Source organism: Asterias rubens, chromosome 14, assembly GCF_902459465.1.
Source record: "Asterias rubens chromosome 14, eAstRub1.3, whole genome shotgun sequence".
NCBI classification, from domain to species: domain Eukaryota; kingdom Metazoa; phylum Echinodermata; class Asteroidea; order Forcipulatida; family Asteriidae; genus Asterias; species Asterias rubens.
Window position 1 is genome coordinate 3,598,525 of NC_047075.1, and position 21,708 is coordinate 3,620,232.

Here is a 21,708-nt window from a genome sequence, read left to right on the forward strand (position 1 = left end):
GGGATTCGAACCAAAGACCTTCCGACCAACGTCAATTATTGAAACGAATACATCCACGTATGGCAGGGCAATAGTGGGTACCAACAGCATCTCTGGCTGCAGCAACTGTGAACAGACACCAACCCTCACAGATCTGGAAAAAAAACGAGTCATGCATGAATCGTTTCTCAGAATCAAATGTTTGTGAGTAAAAATTATCCGAACCAAACTACTTCAAAGGGAATTCTTTTCTCAAAATAGTTTATACTATCAACAGCTGCAGTGCTACTCACCAAGAAGTTTTTATGGTCATTGGTTTTTGAAGTACTTGCCAATCTATGATCCAACCTTTAAAGGCAACAGTAAAACATTGTTTTCACATCGGTGGTGAAAATAAATGAGCTCCCTCCAAGAATCTTTCAGAGTAAAAATCCTTTTAAAGTATCGTATTATTTGAATAAAAGATGGGTGAATTGTATACACATGAAATGTGATTGTTAGTCGCCATTTTCTCCAAACAATATTAATTAGTGCTGCATTTTTTGAATGAGTTATTTTATCAGAGGTCGTTTTTTTTACGACTTATTTCTTTGAACCTAGATTATTGGAATGAACTTCTAACTTTATGTCATTCATTCATTTCATTTTCATCACATTTTGTGGATGTGATTTAAAAAAACTATGAAAAACTGTCAAAATCAATGATGTATTAATGCCCTTTCAATTTAAGATGTTAAATGGTTCCTACTTTCTGTTGGACCAATTTCATGGCTCTGCGTACTGTGAGTGAACAGTTGGCGCTTGCGGATTCAGAAAAACATTTGTTTGACGCCAGGCATTTTGGCTTGATGCAAAATGCTTACTTCATGTTACTTACCATTCTCCACTTACACGGCTAGCCAAGTTATTTGGTGCGAGCCCTGTAAGCAACGAATGGCGCCTGTAAGCAAAGAATTCTGTAGTCAGCAGAGCCATGAAGTAGGGGACAATAAATTGAAACCTTGCATAAGATGTCACAGTGGGCGTCTACCATTTCCACCATTTTGGGAGTCAATGCCTTTGCGTACATTTCGACTCCCAAAATGGCAGACAACATTAGTAGGCTGTATTAGTCAGTTGTGCAGTGTGCAATGGGTAATAGTGAATACAAACATTTTCACGATTTTGTTGTTTAAAGGCACTGGGGTGGATTTCACGAAGAGTTACGACTAGTCTTATCTCGAGTTAGGATGAGTAACTGGTCCTAACTTAGGACTACCCATGCGTTTTTTATATCTCCTAAGACTTGTCCTAAGCTAGGACCAGTCCTAACTCTTTGTGAAATCGACCCCTGGACACCTTTGGTATTTGTCAAAGACCAGTATTCTCAGTTGGTCATCAATGTTGCAAGAGAATAATGAAAGAAAAAACACCCTGGTTGGACAAACGTGTGTGCTTTCAGATGCATAAGAAAAGGCTTCAGGCCCGAAGTCTTATATTATTTGTTGGGTGAAAAAAAAAACTTTTTTCTCAAAAACTACATTACTTCAGTGGGAGGCTTTTCTCGCAATGTGTTATACTATCAAAAGCTCTCAATTGCTTGTAACCAAGTAAGTTTTTATGCTAACAGTTATTTTGAGTAATTACCAATAGTGTCCACTGCCTTAAACCTGAGTAAGGACAACATAATGTGAGAAAGCTACAAGGTGCAAGAAAATAATAGTTATCAGTTTATATAGTTTAATTTTCACTCTGATTTGTTTCTTTATACAATTTGATATTTTATTAAATTGTCTCTGATACAATTCTTTGGGACATTACAGATAAGATGAAAATACTTCTAAGAAATAAATAAAATAAAATGACTTTCTTTTGAACCATAAATGTAACTATGTTTGTGTATCCTTTGTTAATGTTTTAACCTTTATAGCATGGACATCCGAATGTTTGCAAAACAATCAATCATGCTAACAGATGTTATTTAAAGGCAGTGGACACTATTGGTAATTGTCAAAGACTAGCCTTCACAGTTGGTGTAACATGCATAAAATAACTAACCTGTGAAAATTTGAGCTCAATCGGTCATCAAAGTTGTGAGATAATAATGAAAGAAAAAAACACCCTTGTCACACAAAGTTGTGTGCGTTTAGATGGTTGATTTTGAGACCTCAAGTTCTAAATCTGAGGTCTCGAAATCAAATTCGTGGAAAATTACTTCTCTCTCGAAAACTATGGCACTTCAGAGGGAGCCGTTTCTCACAATGTTTTATACCATCCACCTCTCCCCACTACTCGTCAACAAGAAAGGTTTTGTGCTAATAATTATTTTGAGTAATTACCAATAGTTTCCACTGCCTTTAAACAATTATTTGGAGTAATTATCAATAGTGTACAGTGCCTTTAAAAGGAAGTCATTTGATCATTTATTACCCTTTGTTAGAGTGCAACCATTTAAAAAGAAAATAACACAATTCAAAGCAAAGAACCAAATCATAAAATCAACATGAGAAAATGTCTTTATAATTGAAACAAATTGGTGCCAATTGGTGCTTAGGGCTCAATTTCATGGGCTGCTTAGCACACAAATTTGCTTAGCATGAAATTTATTTCTTGATAACAAGAGGATTACCAACCGAATTTCCATTTGTTGCATATTGCTTGTTAACAGGTTTTCAGCTGTTGTTTGCTTATCCTGAAAATCACATGACAATTTGGTTGGTAATCCTGTTTTTATCAAGGCAAAAAATGTCATGCTTAGCAAATTTTTGTGCTTGGCAGTTCTATGAAATTGGGCCCAGATGCGATAACATTATTTGAACTACAGACATCCAGACATAGCCTCAACTACAGACATCCATTCGCCAGAGTTGATTGTTTTACCTCGGTAACAAATTGTGAAGTTTGATTGGTCGACAACCAATCAAATGACGTGCAACAAAAACGAATGTATCACGACTGCACAGCGCGGCGGGTAACACGAGTTTTGTTAACTGGTGTTCCAAAATAATCGTTCCCCACTGTTAGACCCAACAAAACAATTTTGAGTGTGGGATGGGCTAGGTTCCAAGTCTACTTTGTGTTTATTGTGCAACAAAAATCAAGTGATAATTGATCTATGTGTGCGGTATGTAAATAATAATAAATTAATATTTATTAATAATAAATATTAATAGTGACTCCTTATATAGTGCTCATATCCGCCACTCGGTGACTCTCAAGGCCCTTTAACATACATTCATAAATACCCCAGACAGTTTCTCTACTCCTATTGGTGGAGAGCGCGTCACGTGGGGGTGTTTAAACGGTTGATAATGACCAGTGTTTATAACCGGCTGGCTTCCGCGTGTCAGGCGCGCAAGATTATCACGCGGAATACAATTCACAGCTATTAGTAACAGCGCGTAATCTACTTCACAAAGTTTTTGAAAAAAAATATTTCAAACTTCGAATTTTCAACTTTCGAAGTGTCCGTAATTGTATTTTTTAACGTTTTTTTAACTAGTGACTGGTTCTTAAACGTCTGTTTAAAACCTTGCAGGGTCGTTGCCGTGCACTCTACTATGTCATGGTTTGCAAAGTGCTGGGACATAGCGCAAAATGCAGCCATTCAAACCAAGAACACCGGGGCGAACCCCTTCTCTTTTTGATAAGTGCACTGAGTTCTTTTACGTTCATTATACAACACACCGGACCAACGGCTTTACGTCCCATCCATAGGACACAGCAAATCCGGTGCCCTTAATGTAGTACATTTCATTCGTGCATTGTCTGAAAATAAAATCACCCAGTGAAATCAGTTTAAGTATTTTACTTTCATTTATTTTATAGCTAAAGTTTATCTTCCCAACAACACGATAGACTTTGTATGGCCATCAAATCAAATGTTAAACTTAAATATTTGAATCAACGGAATCGCGTTCACTTAAAATTCAAGATGTTCGGGACCAACTTTATCTCGGAAGTTCCTAGCTGGAGCAGAATACTAAGATATCCCACATCACCAATCGTGATTTTTTTTCTTCATGCATTTAGAACACACCATGCATTCATTACACACAAATCCCAGCCCCGTGATTTGCAAGTGAACTTGTTTTCACAGAGCTCGGGGGAAAGTACCGAGTATACAGTGCTTAAAGCCATTGGACCCTTTCGGTAAACAGTATTGTCCAAGGCCCACATTTCGTGTATCACAACTTCTATATCAAATAACAAACCTGTGAAAATTTAGGCTCAATCGGTCATCGGAGTCGGGAGAAAACCCACCCTTGTATCCGCGCGTTTCGCCGTGTCATGACATGTGTTTAAAATAAATCTGTACTTCTCGTTAACGAGAATTGATATTGTTTTACTGTTTTCTCAAAAAGTAAAGCATTTCATGGGATAATATTTCAAGAGAAGTATTTCACCACTACCTTCTGTAAACCCTGTAAGTTATTTGTAAATCTGTGAACTTTTTTTTTTTTTTCTGTACCGAAAGGGTCCAATGGCTTTAGTACATGCCTTACCCTCAATGCAAAAACAAGCATCTATTAAATTATTGCAACAAATATGATTAGAACTGCCTCTATAGTCAACGAGCTAGCTTAGTGGTCTAGTGGTACGACATCTGCTCTAGAAAGGCAAAGGTTGTGGATTCAACCCCAATCCAAGTGAGTTGCCTGTAACTTTTCTTACAGAATTTAGATCAGTATGCTCTGATCGTCTTCTGGAGAAGGTCTTCTGGCTTTCTCCAGAAGACGATCAGAGCATACTGAACGAAACGTCGAGTTGAAACCAACGGTTCTTTTAAGAACCACCCCAACTCATTAGAGATAGTCATTACATGGTGTTACCGCAAACCTTTCTATATGATAATAATAATAATCGTTTTTTATTCAGGCCTTTACATTATTACTCCTGGTCATTCCATAAACCATCTCAACTCTCTTGGGAGTACACAGCCTGTGCAATAAATAATATGCGCTACTAAGCTGAATCAATCAGGCACTCATTTACCCCTGGGTGGAGAGAAGCAATTATGTGTCTTGCTTAGGGACACAAGTGTCACAAGCGAGACTTTAACCCACACTCTACTAAACAGATACAACAGAGCTTGGGTTTGTTTTTTCTTATTCGCTCGCTCGGCCACGACAAACGTTTTTACCCAATTGAAATGTGACCGAGTCGACACATTGAGACGCTCTCTCTTCACTGTAGCTTCTACTGCATCTCTGAGATTCTTACAGTACCTCCTTTAAGAATGCCTCCAGGCATCGTTTGTTTTGAACAAACACCTTCTCAAAGGCGGCCTTGTCGTACTGTGTGAATAACAAAAATAAATACAGTCTTCAAAAATTAAATCTGAAAAGGCCCTACACACCAGTGTTCCGTAGGCACTAAGCACTGGTGTTCGGCTCTAGACACCAGTGTTTCTGTAGACCTTGGTCACAGGTGTTCTGTAGGCCCTAGACACAGATGTTCTGTAGGCTCTAGGCACAAGTGTTCTGTAGGCCCTAGACACAGGTGTTCTGTAGGCCCTAGACACAGGTGTTCTGTAGGCCCTAGGCACAGGTGTTCTGTAGGCCCTAGGCACAGGTGTTCTGTAGGCCTTAGGCACAGGTATTCTGTAGGCCTTAGGCACAGGTGTTCTGTAGGCCCTAGACACAGGTGTTCTGTAGGCCCTAGGCACAGGTGTTCTGTAGGCCTTAGGCACAGGTGTTCTGTAGGCCCTAGGCACAGGTGTTCTGTAGGCCCTAGGCACAGGTGTTCTGTAGGCCCTAGACACAGGTGTTCTGTAGACCTTGGTCACAGGTGTTCTGTAGGCCCTAGGCACAGGTGTTCTGTAGGCCCTAGACACAGGTGTTCTGTAGGCTCTTAGGCACAGGTGTTCGCTAGGCTCTATGCACCAGTGTTCCATAGGCCCTAGGCGCAGGTGTTCTGTAGGCTCTACAATCCCGGCCATACCTTGTTGGGCCTCCTGCCCCCTTTCAATGTTGGTTCCAATTGGCCGCCTTCTTCTGCGCTACAGTCAACAGTAAACGGGGGGCGGGGGAGACAATGTTTATTGTCAATGGAAAGTGGACAGGGAATGGTGTTATATAATGTTAGGAATGGGTGGCCCAAGCATTTTGGCTGGGATTGTAGACACAAATGTTTTGTAGGGACTAGGCACAAGTGTTCTGTAGGCTCTAGGCACAAGTGTTTTGTAGGGACTAGGCACAAGTGTTCTGTAGGCCCTAGACACAGGCATTCTGTAGGCACTAGACACAGGTGTTCTGTAGGCTCTAGACACAAGTGTTCTGTAGGCCCTAGACACAGGTGTTATGTAGGCTCTAGACACAAGTGTTTTGTAGGCTCTAGACACAAGTGTTCTGTAGGCCCTAGACACAGGTGTTTTGTAGGCTCTAGGCACAAGTGTTCTGTAGGCCCTAGACACAGGTGTTCTGTAGGCTCTAGGCACAAGTGTTCTGTAGGCCCTAGACACAGGTGTTCTGTAGGCTCTAGGCACAAGTGTTCTGTAGGCCCTAGTCACAGGTGTTATGTAGGCTCTAGACACAGGTGTTTTGTAGGCCCTAGACACAGGTGTTCTGTAGGCACTAGACACAGGTGTTCTGTATGCCCAAGTGGGCACTAGGTGGGTACGCCCTAGGCACCATTTTCATAGGTCTTAGGCACCAGTTCCGTGTGTCCTAGGATCTAGTGTTCAATAGGCAACAGGCATCACTGTAACATAGGACAATGGCACACGTTCTACCTGTATAAGTCCTGTGCAGAGAAGGAATTTTCAAATTGTGTTTTGGCAAATTCACCCCTACTATTTAAAGGCAGTGGACACTATTGGTAATTACTCAAAATAACTATTGGCATAAAACATTTCTTGGTGATGAGTAATGGGGAGAGGTTGATGGTAGGAAACATTGTGAGAAACGGCTCCCTCTGAAGTGCCATAGTTTTCGAGAAAGAAGTAATTTTCCACGAATTTGATTTCGAGAAATCAGCCATCTAAACGCACACAACTTTGTGTGACAAGGGTTATTTTTCTTTCATTATTATCTCGCAACTTCGATGACCGATTGAGCTCAAATTTTCACAGGTTTGTTATTTTCTGCATATTATGTTGAGATACACCAACTGTGAAGGCTAGTCTTTGACAATTACCAATAGTGTCCACTGCCTTTAAAAGAGACTGTCACTCGGTGCAACTACCACTCACCCCAATTACTCAAGGGACATTAACACAAGGTGCTATCGCAAATATTAACTTAACAATTTCCATTTTGACTTACGTAGTAGGGGTCCACAATGATGCGATCCTTTTGTGGATCTAGATCACCCAAGAGTCTGACGAGGCTGGTGCTCCCTGCTGGCTTGCGTTGGTTTAAGATGCTGAAATCAATCACACAGGTGTGTGAGTTGTGGGTTTAAGAAGAAATACTTATATAGCGCAAGGCAGAAGTAATCTCAATGCGCTTTACAAATAAAAAAAAATGATACAAGAGAAAGCAACAAATCAACTAAACAATAAGAGATTACAAAAAAGATTGAGTGGACATGTGGGTTTTGAGATGTGATTTGAAGAGGTCCGGGTTTATCTGGGAACGGAGGGTAGCAGGAAGAGAGTTCCAAAGGGTGGGGGCGCTGAATGCAAAGGCTCTTTTACCGTACTTTAAAGGCACTGTACACGTTTGGTAGTTGTCAAAGACCAGTGTTCTCACTTGGTGTAGCCCATCATAAGCATAAAATAACAAGCCTGTGAAAATTTGTGCTCAATTGGTCATCTAAGTTGCGAGAAAACGATGAAAGAAAAAACACCCCTGTTGGACGAATTTGTGTGCTTTCAGATAGGAATAAAAGACTTCTAGCTAGAAGTCTTTTATTATTTTACCTCTTTCTCAAAAACTACGTTACTTCAGAGGGAGTCGTTTCCCACAATGTTTTATACTATCAACAGCTCTCCAATGCTCGTTACCAAGTCAGTTTTTAAAATAATATTTGTTTTGAGTAATTACCAAATGTGTACCTTCCCTTTAATAAGTACACAAATACTGACTTGTTGTGACCTAGCGGTCTACTAGTGGTTTGAACTCAAATTTCATAGAGCTGCTTAAGAATGAATTATTTTTATTATTGTTATAAAAGCTTATTTAATTACCTTAAGTTGTCATCATCAAATCCAAAAATGTAGTGAAACTTGGTGTAATCTTGCTTTGTAATCTACACACACAAAAATTAAATTAAAACAAAATTAATTTTAGGGATAATAAAACATATTCATAAATACCTTGGACAGTTTCGCTATTCCTATTGGTGGAGAGCACATCACGTGGGTGTGTATAAACCTTTGTTTATGACCGGTAAAAAGTGTTGGAACATGGGCGTGACACGCGAGCTTGCACCTGTGATTATACGACAGTTTCTTCATTCCTATTGGTCGAGAGCAACGGCTGGGACAGTTGTGGCACATCAAGCGATACGAGCGACGCCCAAAGCATTCCCTTATTAAAAGTTGTTTACCCGTGGCAGCGGAGGGCCTTACCATTTCATAGCTGGGGGGGGGGGGTGTTGTGTTGAAAGAAATCATTGACCAATTATAATTTTTGCAGTTATTTTACTATTTGACCAAAAGTGTTGATGTTTTTTGACCGAAAAGGTATTTATGAATGGGAATCAAAGTGTGTTGAATCGGTTTTCAACTAGTGGTTTAAACCCGCCGAGGCCTGGTTCTTGATAATTTACCTCGACTTTGTCTCGGTAAAATTATAAAGAACCAGGCCTCGTTGGGATTAAACCACTAGTTGAAAACCTCTTCACCACACATTGATTCCCTTATTAATTCCCCATATCAAAGAAAATAATTTCAAAACTAAACAGCATTCAATACCACAAAAATAAAGATTACAAGTTTGTACTACTGATAAAGATAAACATAAAAAAAATGCCCCTAATTCAGCAAATTAGGGACAGGTTTCCTAGGACACCAGTTTTTAACGACAGGCTGTTTAGGACCTCGTTGCAACTCTTTTATTCTAACATTATAACACCTCACCGATTTGCAACACAGTCAGTCTTTATAAAAGCTTGCCTGTCTACCTCTTTGCAGTCAGTCAATAGCTAACACCTCACCAGAGACCTCTGTAGCTCATTGCCCTCAATCAATATAAAACATCCCCCGTCTTGCTCTTTACACCAGGTCAATATAACACCACATCTGTCAAGCTCTTTGAAATCAGTCAATATAACACCTCATCCGTCTACGTAACTCTTTGTAATCAGTCAAATATAACACCTCATCCGTCTTGCTCGTTGCGCTCGCTCAAAACAACACCTCACCTTTCTAGCCCTTTACAGTCAATATAACAAACTCACTTGTCTAGCACTTTGCACTCGGTCAATTTAACCTTACCAGTCTGGCTCTTTAGACTCGGTCAATATCACCTTACAAGCCCTTTACACTCGGTCAATATAACAAACTTGCTAGTCTAGCACTTAGTCAATTTAACCTCACCAGTCTTGCTCTTTGCAATCAGTCAACACATAGAGGAAGACAGTCCTTCCTCTATGGTCAATATAACACCTCACCTGACTAGCCCCTTGCACTCAGTCGATATTCACCAGTCTAGCCCTTTACACTCAGTGAATATAACACCTCACCTGCCTTGCCCTGTGCCTGTTTTTCTCAATGCCATTCTCTTGCAACAAATCATTCCCCCGATCATCTGGCTCATTGCCAATCTCATACGTGGATGTCGCCGCACTATCCACAGTCCACTCCGACATCACATCTCTCGCTTTCAACTCATGCTTCAGCATAGCTTCAGCCATTGTGGAACGGCATATATTGCCTAAACAGAGAGAAAGACAAACAAACAGAACATGCTTTTAAATGTGGTTCTAGGTACCAGACTCACCTGTCTCCCCTTATGATGGCTCTTCTTGATTCCATTTTCAACTAACACAGTATTGGCCATATGGTCAGGCTCCTTGTCAATCTGATAGGTAGAAGTGGCTGCACTATCTACCAACCAATCATCTGCCACACCCCGTTCTTCTAGCATGTGGACTAGCATACTCTCGCCCATCGGTGATCGACAGATATTTCCTTTATAAATAAAAAAGGAAGGGCGGGTAGAAGTATCTTCTTGGTACTTGGTTGTTTTTCCTCCAGAACACTCCATTCTGAAGAGTTTTGACTGGAGGTGGCGGGGGGGGGGGGGGGGGGGGGGCCTAAGGAAGAATTTCAATTTCATTGGGACATTGCTCTTTAAATGTTGTTGCACAAGCATGATTGAGTGATGATTGACAGCTGGAGGTTGTTGTTAAAAGAACTGAATGGTTCGGGGCAAAAAGAGTTGGCATGTGAGTTGGTTGTAGGAATTTCAAATTGGTTTGAGACTTGAGTGTTCTCGTCTGCATCGGTCAGGACTTGGGTTGGGGTTAAGTAGCTGAGAACATCACCCCTTAGCGCCTAAGAATAAGAGGGTCAGTTAAGTAGTGCACATTCTTTCAAAGTTACATTCAGAATCAGATGTTTGAACAAAAATTGCACAATTTTCACCTGTAACGTACAGGTGAAAATTGTGCAAATTTTAATTGGTACACCATCACCCTAACCTCTGGGGATAAATTGTCTTAAAGACTTAATATTTCACAACAATGAACATTTTTGTTTAACAACAAAGATTTCAGTGTTTAAAGGCAGTGGACACTATTGGTAATACTCAAAACAATAATTAGCACAAAACCTTTCTTGGTGACGAGGAGCTGTTGATAGTATAAAACTTCTGAGAAACGGCTCCCTCTGAAGTAACGTAGTTTTCGAGAAAGAGTAATTTTCCACGAATTTCATTTCGAGACCTCAAAATTAGATTTTGAGGTCTTGAAATCAAGCATCTGAAAGCACACAACTTCGACTTCGTGTGACAAGGGTGTTTTTTCTTTCACTATTATCTCGCAACTTCGACGACCACTTGTGCTCAAATTTTCACAGGTTTGTTATTTTACATGCATGTTGAGACACAGCAAGTGAGAACACTCAGTTTCAGACTGGTCTTTGACAATTACAATACATTGAATAGGGTCGAAAACTGTCTGAAAGTGTCTTTATTTCAACTTTGCGCCCGCATTTTCCTGCGCAAGTATTACAAATCAAGAGAGGAAACAAAGTTTGCATCAATGAACAATACACAACAATGAACAATATAATACACCCCCCACCTCTGAGAGTCTGACCCCGCCCCCGAAATTCGAGAATTCGGACACCACAAAACAAATTAATAAAAAAATAATACACATCTGCACATCAGACGCGGACGGTCGTTTGTGCCCACGAACAAACATTGTCGCGGCCAACATTCATGCATTTTAAATACCAAGATGACCAGCACACACCCATCAATATGCAAGTGATAATTGTCACTTTAAATAAAACAGTAAATCACGTTTCCCTACCAACCTAGGCAGACGAAAAGAACCGATTTATTTGCGGAGGCAGCCATTTTGACTTCGTTAAGATTTACCCAAGTTGATAAAAATAATGTCCCAACTATTACTTCTACTGCCCAATTATAGTTTACAGCAGTCCAACTGTAATTGGAAGCATGCCCAACTCAAGTTCATTATTATGCCCAATTACGGTTGGAACATTTACCCAACTCGGGATTACACAGTTTGGTTCCGCAGTCTCAACAACTCATAAGTAAAGTAGTTCAATAATAGAGTCTGGAACCAGATCATATTTTACTGCCGCTGGTTACCGCCCCTGTTGTACATGCTTCCATTTGAATATGACGCCACTGGTACTCTGAAACTGTCTAGTCGCTGCGCTATGACAAAAAAAGGACAATCAATCGTCAACAATATGTTTGTTTGTTTCTGTTCTATGTAAAGTTGGGAAGTACTTTTTTAATACCCCCCAAAAAACAACTTGAGATTAATCATGCTCAACCGATAGATTTAGAGTATTCTTCCTTTGAACCGGTATGTATTTAATCTCTGTTAGTGTTCGAAGTTTAACCGAGAACGAGAAAATGTTGCAACAGCAATGTTGTCGGCCTTTTAGTAGGACCGTTAATAATTGTTACAAAATGTATTTTATTAAGTGTGTGTAAGCATGGATGATGGAGCAGTAGCACCGTTAGTATTTAGCATGTACAATTTTCTTATTATTCAATCAAGAAGAGTCTGAAATAGAGAACATTATTTCGTTAGCAGCACTAAGACTCGAAGACATGGAGAATTAACATTGTAAACTGTGTTTCATTATTATTATTTATCTTTTAGTTACTTGTTTATAGACCTTATGCATTGACGTCATCCAGCCGCCATCTTTGAGGTCAAACGGTGACGAAACAATCAAAACGCACATAGATTGACCAATGAACAATTTCCTTTTGCCCTCAATGCGGGGGCGCCGTACTGAAATGACGTCATGTGCATAAGGTCTATTAAATTATAGTTAGGTACAATTATAGAACTTGAAGAATACAGGGCCACTCCAGCCAGGGTTAGGGTAAGGTTAGGGTTAGGGTTAGGGCTAGGGCTGTCACCGAGTGTGGCCCTGTATTCTATAGTTGCCATAAATAATGACTGAGTTTTATTTAGTTAAACTTTAGGCCCTAGTAACCGGGTCCTACTACTTGCCGTCAACTCGCCGTCAACTCCACCAATGTACATTTAAAAATCCACTAAAGAAGCATAGAACTGTAAAGTATCAGTTCAAAGAGAATTCGAGTAAGTTTTAGGTCAAATTTCGGAATAAAATTTGAGTTTTTTTCTCGTGAAAAAGTTTCTCGAAGCAGCAAAACCGTCGGCCGCCATTATGCGTTTTCACATTGATTAGTCTTGGCCCAAGATGTCAATGATTGGTACTTTTTTTTATCAACACAAAGTCGTTTTTGTGAATGAATTTGTACCGAAAACCATGAGAAAGATGTAGTTTAGCCCAGACTTAACACTTCCGTGCCCCATTTATAAATTGTTCATGTAAATGTAATGAGTTGACGGCAAGTCGGCGAATTGAGGGCAAGTAGTAGGACCGCTCTAGTAACTTCTAATATTATCAGGAAAAGCCCAACCAAGTCGGGTGTGAGTGAAACGATGGTGAAATCCTAGCCTGGGCCAAATTTCATGGCTCTGGCTGCTTACTGCCGAATTCTGTGCGAGCTTACGATCACCATTCTCGACTCACACACATGCAAACGCAAACAATTATGTATGGACCTCAAAAGGAGTGCGACTCACCCAGTTGTGCTGGTTCTACTTTGCCACAAAAGTGGGGTTACTCTAGTTGCGATAACTTAACCCTCCTCTCCGCCGTCGGGAGGAGGGTTACTTTTTTGCAACTAGGGTTACTCTTCAATCAATGAAATAGGCTATCTATTGCCTTTCGTGCGACTATTGAACCTAGAAGTAGGCCTAACCATTTCATAAAAATGTATACAAAGTCAACACAGTTAATCCAGTTGCTCTTGAGTAGTTAGTGATGTCATGGATGTAGTTTGTTAAAAGGTCTCTTTCAGTCTTTGATTGAATTTGTTACCAGTTTCTTAATGGGTCTATGTAACTTTTGTAGGACAAAAAACACAATGTCCACGGATTTACACTAAACTTACACAGTTTGAAGATAATAATAGTAGAAAGCGTCCCTGAAAATATTACGTGCTGTGAGGTGCTGTAGTTTTTGTGAAATGAGTAAAACAATGTCATGAAAATATATTTCGTCTCATGAGACGAAAATTATTTTAATCATTTACAAACGAATTTTCATGACATTGTTTTTACTAATTTCTCAATAACTTCAGCACCTCAGTAAGTAATATTTGAAGGGAAGCTTTCCACTATAATTATTATCAAACCCTGTGAGTTTAATGTAAATCTATGGACATTTACATGTAATTTCCCCTTTTTGGGGTCGATCCCTCATTCTCAACATTGTCTCCATAGATTCTTGAACAGCATCTTGGGTCATGATGGCAAACAGGTTCTACCATGCTCCAAACGGTAGCCAAGCATCAGCTGCCCAGCGCCATAACCCAGCGATGGCGGGGTTGACGCCCAGAGGTAGAGGTGCTGGTCAGAGGCACCCAGGGGCACCCATGAGTGACCAGAAGGCGAAGACAGTGCTGAAAGAAGCAGTCGATGCTGTGGTCAATAGTTTCGCAAAGCACACACATGGCTACGGCAGAGGTAAGAATAATTGGAAAGCCAAGGAATTTAATATAGTCAGGCCTGGGGCCAGTTTCATAGAGCTGCTTAAAGCAGAAAATATTACTTAGGAAGTTTCTGCTGAGCTAAAACAAGCAGGATACCAGTCACAAAATTCATGTTACATAGTAGTTTGGTTGGTAACCATATTCTGGTAAGCATGATTTTGTTGTGCTTAGCCACTTTTTGTGCTTAAGCAGCTACATGTATAAGAACTTGGGTCTTGGCCTTGATTCCCCTTCAAAAATTTCCTATTATAAAGACATAGACTTTTTAGGTTTTCTAGTGGGAGTGCCCTTTGCAAAATCATTTGCGACCACAAGGGTGCAGTGGAAGTGTAACTTGTACTCATCTTTAAACCTTAATGCTATTGCTTAACTAAACCCACCCTTCTATTTTGTCCAATAGTCAATGTTGTGGAAGCGTTGCAAGAGTTCTGGCAGATGAAAGCATCTCGCGGCACAGAACTGAAAGGAGGCCCTCTTGTGGTCTACGAGTCCATTCCGACATCAAGTCCACCATACGTTTGCTTCGTCACCCTGCCAGGAGGAAGCTGCTTTGCTAGTTTCCAGGTAAAAAGGAGAGAACACCTGCTTGTATTGTTTGCCTTTTGTTTTTTATGCAAGTCACCAGACACACAAGGCCTGTAGGCCACTTCAAAGTGTGAGCTACAATTATTTTATTCCAGAGGCTGTTGCCACCATGCTCCTAGGGCTGAAAGAGGGTTACCCTTTTTACAGTCCATACGGATGTAGGCTTTGGTTTCTTCTCCTTTTCTGGTGTTTTCCTCTCTTTGTATCAGGAGGTCTGAGAGCAGGCCTGGAATTACACGCAGCCCATGGCCTCTGTTGCCCCTGTCTTGGGCCTTGGTGCCCCTGCAAATGTTTCCAATTGACTTTTTCTAATGGAAGTGCCCTTTAAAAAATGGAAATGGCCTTGCCCTCTCAAAGAGGAAATTCCTGTGCGAGCAAGACCTACAGGCCGGTGTATAGTCGGTCGCGCGCTGGTCGCACAATGGAAATCTTGACGCACGATCCTAAAAAACACAGTTTATAGTTATCGCTGAGGCCTAAAAACTGTGTGATTTAATGATCGCGCTTCAAGATTTCCATCGCCCGACCATCGTGTGACCATCTATAACTCGGCCTTGAATGTAAGAAGATGATCCTAAACCGTCCTTCACTGGGCAGGGCGCCATATCGATGCCTCTCGTCACCAACTAGAAAACACTGCTGATTGGTTCACAAGGGTGACTACTTTGCGTATACACTTTTGAGCGCTTATGGCGCGTGTAGGAAGCCTAGTACGCTTGTGTGATGAGGCAAGTATTTTGACACAACTCCATTACAATACAATCATGTGTTTACACGTTCCAAGGTACACTGCATACAGTTATGCATATCAGTCATGCATATCAAAAGATTAAAGAAGAAAGATCGTTTGAGACGGGACAATGGACTTGATGCCTTTTCCTGGTAGCCATACTTGAGCGTATAAAAATATGAATCTCCAGCAGCTAATCTATTCTTCACAAGAAAATAGCACAACACAATACTCAATTGTCTACAATGCAAAGGTCACAGGTCAACGCAGGTTATTTCTGGATCTGGATCTGGAAATATTCTCAACGCTCTAACTTGGCAGTGTCATGGCCGTGCGGTTAAGAGCACCGGATTCAAGCACTGGTGTTTGATCAGCAGGGTGTGGGTTCGGATCCCGGTCGTGACACTTGCTACATAAAATTGGGGAGGTAGTGCTTTGTGCTCTACCGGCCAGGCTTCGAATTGATGATACCCAAGCCTACATTCGTATGGACTGTGAAAGGGGTATATAACCCTGTTTCAGCCCTAGGAGTAGGTGGCAACGGCCTCTGGACAAAATAATTGTAGCCCACACCTTGAAGTGGCCTTCAGGCCTTGTGTGTCAGGCGACTTGCATAAAAAATTAAAAAATAAATAAAAACTTATTACATATCAAGAGGAGAGAAGATAAAGAAGAAATTTCAGTTTTAGATGTGGGAGGAAAACCCCAGAAAATTGTTTCAGGGGAAAACCCACGCAGTCAAGTTGGGACTGAAAACCAAAATCCACATCCAATCCATGTAGTGCCATGGTTGGGATTCGAACCGAGTCCCTGAGGTGGCTTTTACATATAAAATGACTATAGAAAATTATACTTTGTTTTCTTTGATGTCAATTAATTGTACTGTACCTATACTTCTTTTGTAGAACTGTCCCACCAAGGCAGAGGCAAGGCGCAGTGCGGCTAAGATAGCCCTCATGAACTCTGTCTTCAACGAGCACCCGTCGAGAAAAATCACCGATGAGTTTATCAACAAGGCTGTTGAAGATGCAAAGAAATCGTTCAAGGTATGGTTTAGTTTGAAAGTAAACAAATTGTATCGTCAGGTGGCCAACTATTTTTTTCTATTTATTTTCTTAACTGTTGTAAAGCCAAGACTTCTGCGAAAAGCCAACTTGCACATTACTATACTAGGGGCCAATTTCATAGAGCTGCTTAAGCAAAAAATTTGCTTAAGCACGAAAATAGCTCGCTTATTTTACACATGTTACTGCCCAAAATGTCATGCCATATACATTGCTTATGACTAGTATTTAGCTGTTGTTTACTTAGCATAACAATTGAGTGGAGTCTTGGCCGGTAATCTGATTTTACTAAGCAATGAATTTTTTGCTTAAGCAAAAAATTTTGCTTAAGCAGCTCTATGAAATTGGGCCCAGAATTATTATTATTATTATTATTATTAAGCATTTAGGTACGCTATTCATGGTAAAACCATATCACAGCGTTTACAAAGTGACAAGGAATGAAGTTTTAGTTTAGATGTGGCAGGAAAAACCCCAAAGGTCAATTCCAAGGGCACCACAGCAAAAGCAAAGGGCACCATAGCAAAAGCAAAGGGCACCATGGCAATAGCTGCGGGTTATTTCGAGGCATGCCTGGTAGGATTCGAACCAGGGTGGAGGGCGAGGATAGTTTATGCCACACCCGACGGCCCCCTCAATCTTCGAACAAGATTGCAGGTAACGGAAGCTCTCGGCACTATCTGGGTTCAATCTTTTAACTCTCACTGAGAAATATTCAAAGTGGCTGTTCCTTTTCCACAGGGTTCACCCGAAGATGAGAACGACCCCAACACGAGCCTTGGAGCATTCCGCTTCATGCTGGAAGCCAATCGCGCCAAGTCCATGCTGGAATTCCAAGAGCTGATGACCGTCTTCCAGCTCCTGCACTGGAACGGCAGCCTGAAGGCTATGAGAGAGCGGGACTGCTCCCGCCAGGAGGTCCTTGCCCACTACTCGCACCGCAACCTCGACGATGACATGAGGAGTCAGATGGCCCTGGACTGGATCTCCCGGGAGCAGGAGATGTGCGGGATCATCGCCGAGGAGCTCCACCGAGCCGACGACGAGATCGAGACGGCGAGACTCGCCGGGAGAGAGCTGCGCTTCCCGAAGGAGAAGAAGGACATCTTGATGCTTGCTTGTAGTCAGCTTGGTCCAGGTTAGATCCCGCCTCAACCACGTCATCCATGCTTTCAAATAGTCACCTTAAAATTTCAGAGGTTAAACAGGGAAAATATTGGTCAAAAATAGATAAGAATTTGGTTTCTTCAAGGGATGACACACTGTCATCCAGGACTCCATTCATTGGGGAAGTCCACAGGACCACAGGGATGAAGGCACAGGATGTGTTGGTAATTACTCAAAATATAAGTTTGGCAGTGCAGGGGTCGATTTCACAAAGAGTTAGGACTAGTCTCGGGTTATAGTTTGGTAATTACTCATAATATACATCAGCATAAATACGGAGAGCTGTTGATAGTATACAACTTAACTATATTGACTCCATCTGAAAGAAATGTAGTTTTTGAGAAAGGGGTAATTTCTCACTAAAATATTTGAATCTGAGAAGGACGTCAGGCCTAAAGCCTTTTTCTGGCATCTGAAAGCACACAAATTTGTGCAACAAGGGTGTTTTTCTGGAATTATTTTCTTGCAAACTCGATGACCAATTGAGTCCAAATTTTCACAGGTTTGTTATTTTATCCATATGTTGGGATACAAGTGAGAACGCTGGTCTTTGACAATCGCCAAACGTGTCCATTGCCTTTAACCCTTTACTATATGGGCCCAGTTTCATAGCGCTGCTTAGCGGCCGATTTTGTGCTTACTGTGCGATTTCCATTTCATAGCGCTGCTAACCGTAAGCACACGAAGAGGCATGCTAACCTTCCAGTGCTTACTGCACAAAAATAAGTGACGTCACAATGCAAATCCATGGTAAACGCGCAATATGGCCGCCCAATTTTTCTGTCTGTGAAATACAAATTTGTTTGCTGCAGTAAGCACGAAAATTTGCTTTCCGTTAAGCAGCGCTATGAAATTGGGCCATGGTCTGTTTTCAAGACCTATCCTTGCACTGTAGCAAAGCTTGACACCTTCAAAGTTTGATCAGTTTGGCACACAGTACTCAGTCCATCACCAGGGTTGGAGGACTCTTATTTTGGTGGTATGCCTGGTTCATTGCTAAGCATGTTTAGTTTGGCAACGCAGTACTCAATCTAACACCGTTCAGTGACACCGTTGTATTCTGATGGGTTGGACGTGGTTAGTTTTTAAAGGTTTCTACTCATTAATATTCAGCAGTAATATTCAAATATATTTAAATTATTTTCTCTCATACGATCCAATGAGCCCTTCCCATGAGGTATGTTAATTAATTCATTCATGTATGCGTACATGATACGTTATTGGTTGCAGACACCATCAAATTTGGCACAATCAGACCTATACAAAAAGGCACGATGTTTACTGTTCATTTTGAAAACCAGTACTGTTTGTGTGCTGGGCCCAATGTCATAGAGCTGCATAGAAGCAGATAATGTTAACAAATTCCTGCTAAGCAGAAATAAACAGAATACCGGTCAGAAATGTGACATTATGACATGTTATTTCGGCTGGTAACCTTGTTCTACTGAGCATAATTTTGTTGTGCTCAGCCAATTTTTGTTTTTAAGCAGCTCTAAGAATATGCGCCCACATGCTGATGAGCAAATCACATATTTAATGAGAAAGGCCAATTTATTGTATGAAATGTATTTTCCTGCATTTTTAAACTTTAAGATTTTTAAAGCAGTTTGTCTGTTTCTGGTGGAAACGTTTCTTACAAAGACTAGAACAAAGATAATAATGCACATGTAATTCTATACTCGAAATACAGGCATTGGTAGTGTCATGAAAATGTAAGAGTTTTTTATTTTTCACTTTAAAAAGATTAAAGGGGGTTTAAAAGATTTTTAAATAAATAATATTTCCATTGTATCAAAGTGCCATTTATTTAAAGGTTTTTAAAAGGATTTTAAGCTATTTTCTTCTGCTCAAAATGTATAAAATACAGTTGTTTTTTAGTTGCATTTGTGTTGTGACTGCTATAGCTAGTGTTTCTCCCAGCTGTTGTTGAACTGAGTGAGGCGGGAAGAATTCAAATTGAAAAATTCAATAAAATCTACGCAGCCTTCCAAGTTGACAAGAATGCAGCATTCACACCAACGGGTGTAGGTTTAAAGGAACACGTTGCCTTGGATAGGACGAGTTGGTCTATAAAAAAGCGTTTGGGCGTTTTTTATAAAATGCATATGGTTGGAAAGATGTTTTAAAAGTAGAATACAATGATCCACACAAGTTTGCCTCGAAATTACGTGGTTTTCCTTTTACTCTGCGAACTAACACGGTTGGCCATTTATGGGAGTCAAAAATTTGACTCCATAAATGGCCGAACCGTGCAATTTCGAGGCATGTTTGTGTGGATCATTGTATTCTACTTTTACAACATCTTTCTACCCATATGCATTTTATAACAAACGGTTACAAACGCTTTTCAAAGACCAACTCGACCGATCCAAGGCAACGTGTTCCTTTAATAGATGTTAAATCTGCATGGGGAATAAAGAATATCAACTTTGGTCTGAGATGGCTTAAGTCACAAAAAAGTTAGGACTCGTCTTATCTCACTCGTCCTAACTTAGGATTAATCTTAAGGGCTGCATGCTACAGTGCAGGGTTGGGACTCGTCCTAAGTCCTAAGATTAGTCTTAAGTTAGGAAGAGTTTAGTGAAATCGACGGCAGGGGTGATAAATTTGGAGTGCCATGAGCATCACTGCGTGACGGACCTGAGCGCTATATAAGAAGCCATTATTACTATTTTGTCAGCACTGTATACTCGGTACTTTCCTGAGTGATTCGAACCCATGATCTTTGCGATTTTAAAGCAGTGTTTTACCAGCTGGGTGAAGGTTGATGATTTTGGTGCTCTGCCTAAAAGAGAGGCTCAGAGGTCAAATTCAGTTAGATAGAGTCCTCAAAAAAAAGGAAAATTAATTACAAGTTCAATTTTCGGTCAAAAATAAAAAAAACTTCAAAATTCATGGTTCATACATTTTTGTACAGAGAATATTAAGTTAATCCAGTCAGAATAGCATTGAACTTATGACTGGTGAGAAATCTCCACTATAGAAAGTACATACCCATTTGTTGTCGCTGTTTGATGGCATCATTTCGCACTCAAAAGTATTAAATTAAAACTACATTGTACTACAGTTTGTAACTTTTTCCCCACTTTTTGAGGACTCAAATCTCACTTATTGAAAAATGAGTGCATCACAAAACTTAATTTCACCTTAGAGTTCTCTCTGCAAATTGGCCTTTTAAATTGATCCTACTTTACTTGTATACAATTAAATATAATCATTTACCAATCTTTCTTTCATGCTTTTTTTAGAAGTCATTGTAACATTCTTGTTTTTCCTGCCTATATACTGTAGCTTTTAGTTGTAAATCAACAACTCTAAACTATTTATTCAACTACATTGTGTGTTTTAGTTTTATAAAGGAAAGTTCAAGTAAGGTACATCATTCTCTCATGTTATGGGTTTTCTCTGTCAATTTCGGTAAAAGTGCAGCCAATTTAATTTTTCATGCGTTCGATTTAAAGCGATTTTGCCAAACCAGTTGTTCCTTTTTTTCAAATTCAGAGTTCATGCATTAAATTTCATTTTTTTTGTCATTCAAATTGCTTAAGCAATGTGTTCAATTTAGCATACCATTCAATTTAGCAACCTGGTTGGACTGGAAAAAGCTCCTGCGAATTTGAATTCTGTTTTGTTGATTGTTAAGTTGTTAATTTTGTTAAATCGAATGACGCAACATTGTTTTTGCCTAGGCTCAAAACGAAACTATTTTAAGCAGCAATCAATTGCACGCGAAAAAGAATGGTTTGGTGGTTAAATTGGCTTCCAAATTTGCCGAAGTTGACAGAGAAAACTTATACAAATAATATCAAGGGTTCCCAATTGGGTGAAAATAAACTATTTTCACTGGGCCACACCTTTTCTTGAAACCTTTACAATGAGCACCGTTATATCAATTAGGCCTAAAGGGTTTTGGAACTTTTGTACAATACAAAACAAAAACAGTCCACAGATTTACACTTAACTTACACACTGTAATGATAATGACAGTAGAAAGCTTCGCTTAGAATATTACTTG

At 40.2% G+C, this 21,708-nt stretch overlaps 2 protein-coding genes across 4 annotated transcripts; one reads left to right on the forward strand and one right to left on the reverse strand.

Annotated features, from left to right (window-relative positions):
• Window positions 1-4,755: 4,755 nt before the first annotated feature.
• On the reverse strand, window positions 4,756-11,499 carry LOC117299475 (low molecular weight phosphotyrosine protein phosphatase-like). 3 transcript variants are annotated; one of them, XM_033783015.1, is made up of 5 exons: window positions 11,390-11,499; window positions 9,589-9,779; window positions 8,090-8,151; window positions 7,224-7,323; window positions 4,756-5,255 (listed from the first exon to the last, which is right to left on the reverse strand). In XM_033783015.1, exons 1-5 carry the CDS (start codon window positions 11,430-11,432, stop codon window positions 5,178-5,180), a joined length of 474 nt encoding a protein of 157 aa, XP_033638906.1. In that variant the 5' UTR covers window positions 11,433-11,499; the 3' UTR covers window positions 4,756-5,177. The 3 variants fall into 3 exon arrangements, with proteins under 3 accessions (XP_033638906.1, XP_033638907.1, XP_033638908.1); XM_033783016.1 differs by lacking the exon at window positions 9,589-9,779 and adding an exon at window positions 9,846-10,036 and having other exon boundaries at window positions 11,390-11,489; XM_033783017.1 differs by lacking the exon at window positions 9,589-9,779 and adding an exon at window positions 9,846-10,036 and having other exon boundaries at window positions 11,386-11,409.
• Window positions 11,500-11,758: 259 nt separating this feature from the next.
• LOC117299474 (protein limb expression 1 homolog) lies at window positions 11,759-18,091 on the forward strand. The gene is made up of 5 exons (XM_033783014.1): window positions 11,759-11,913; window positions 13,879-14,121; window positions 14,548-14,711; window positions 16,368-16,508; window positions 17,268-18,091. The coding sequence occupies exons 2-5, from the start codon at window positions 13,902-13,904 to the stop codon at window positions 17,667-17,669; spliced, it is 927 nt and encodes a 308-aa protein (XP_033638905.1). The 5' UTR covers window positions 11,759-11,913; window positions 13,879-13,901; the 3' UTR covers window positions 17,670-18,091.
• Window positions 18,092-21,708: the final 3,617 nt, after the last annotated feature.

Coding starts and splice junctions, on each gene's coding strand:
- LOC117299475 (XM_033783015.1), bottom strand. CDS start 11,432: ATGGCTGCCTCCGCAAATAAATCGGTTCTTTTCGTCTGCCTAG. Junction 9,780..11,389: donor GGTTCTTTTCGTCTGCCTAG/GTTGGTAGGGAA, acceptor CTCTCTGTTTAG/GCAATATATGCCGTTCCACA. Junction 8,152..9,588: donor ACAGGCACAGGGCAAGGCAG/GTGAGGTGTTAT, acceptor TTGTGTGTGTAG/ATTACAAAGCAAGATTACAC.
- LOC117299474 (XM_033783014.1), top strand. CDS start 13,902: ATGATGGCAAACAGGTTCTACCATGCTCCAAACGGTAGCCAAGCATCA. Junction 14,122..14,547: donor CACACATGGCTACGGCAGAG/GTAAGAATAATT, acceptor TTTGTCCAATAG/TCAATGTTGTGGAAGCGTTG. Junction 16,509..17,267: donor ATGCAAAGAAATCGTTCAAG/GTATGGTTTAGT, acceptor CCTTTTCCACAG/GGTTCACCCGAAGATGAGAA.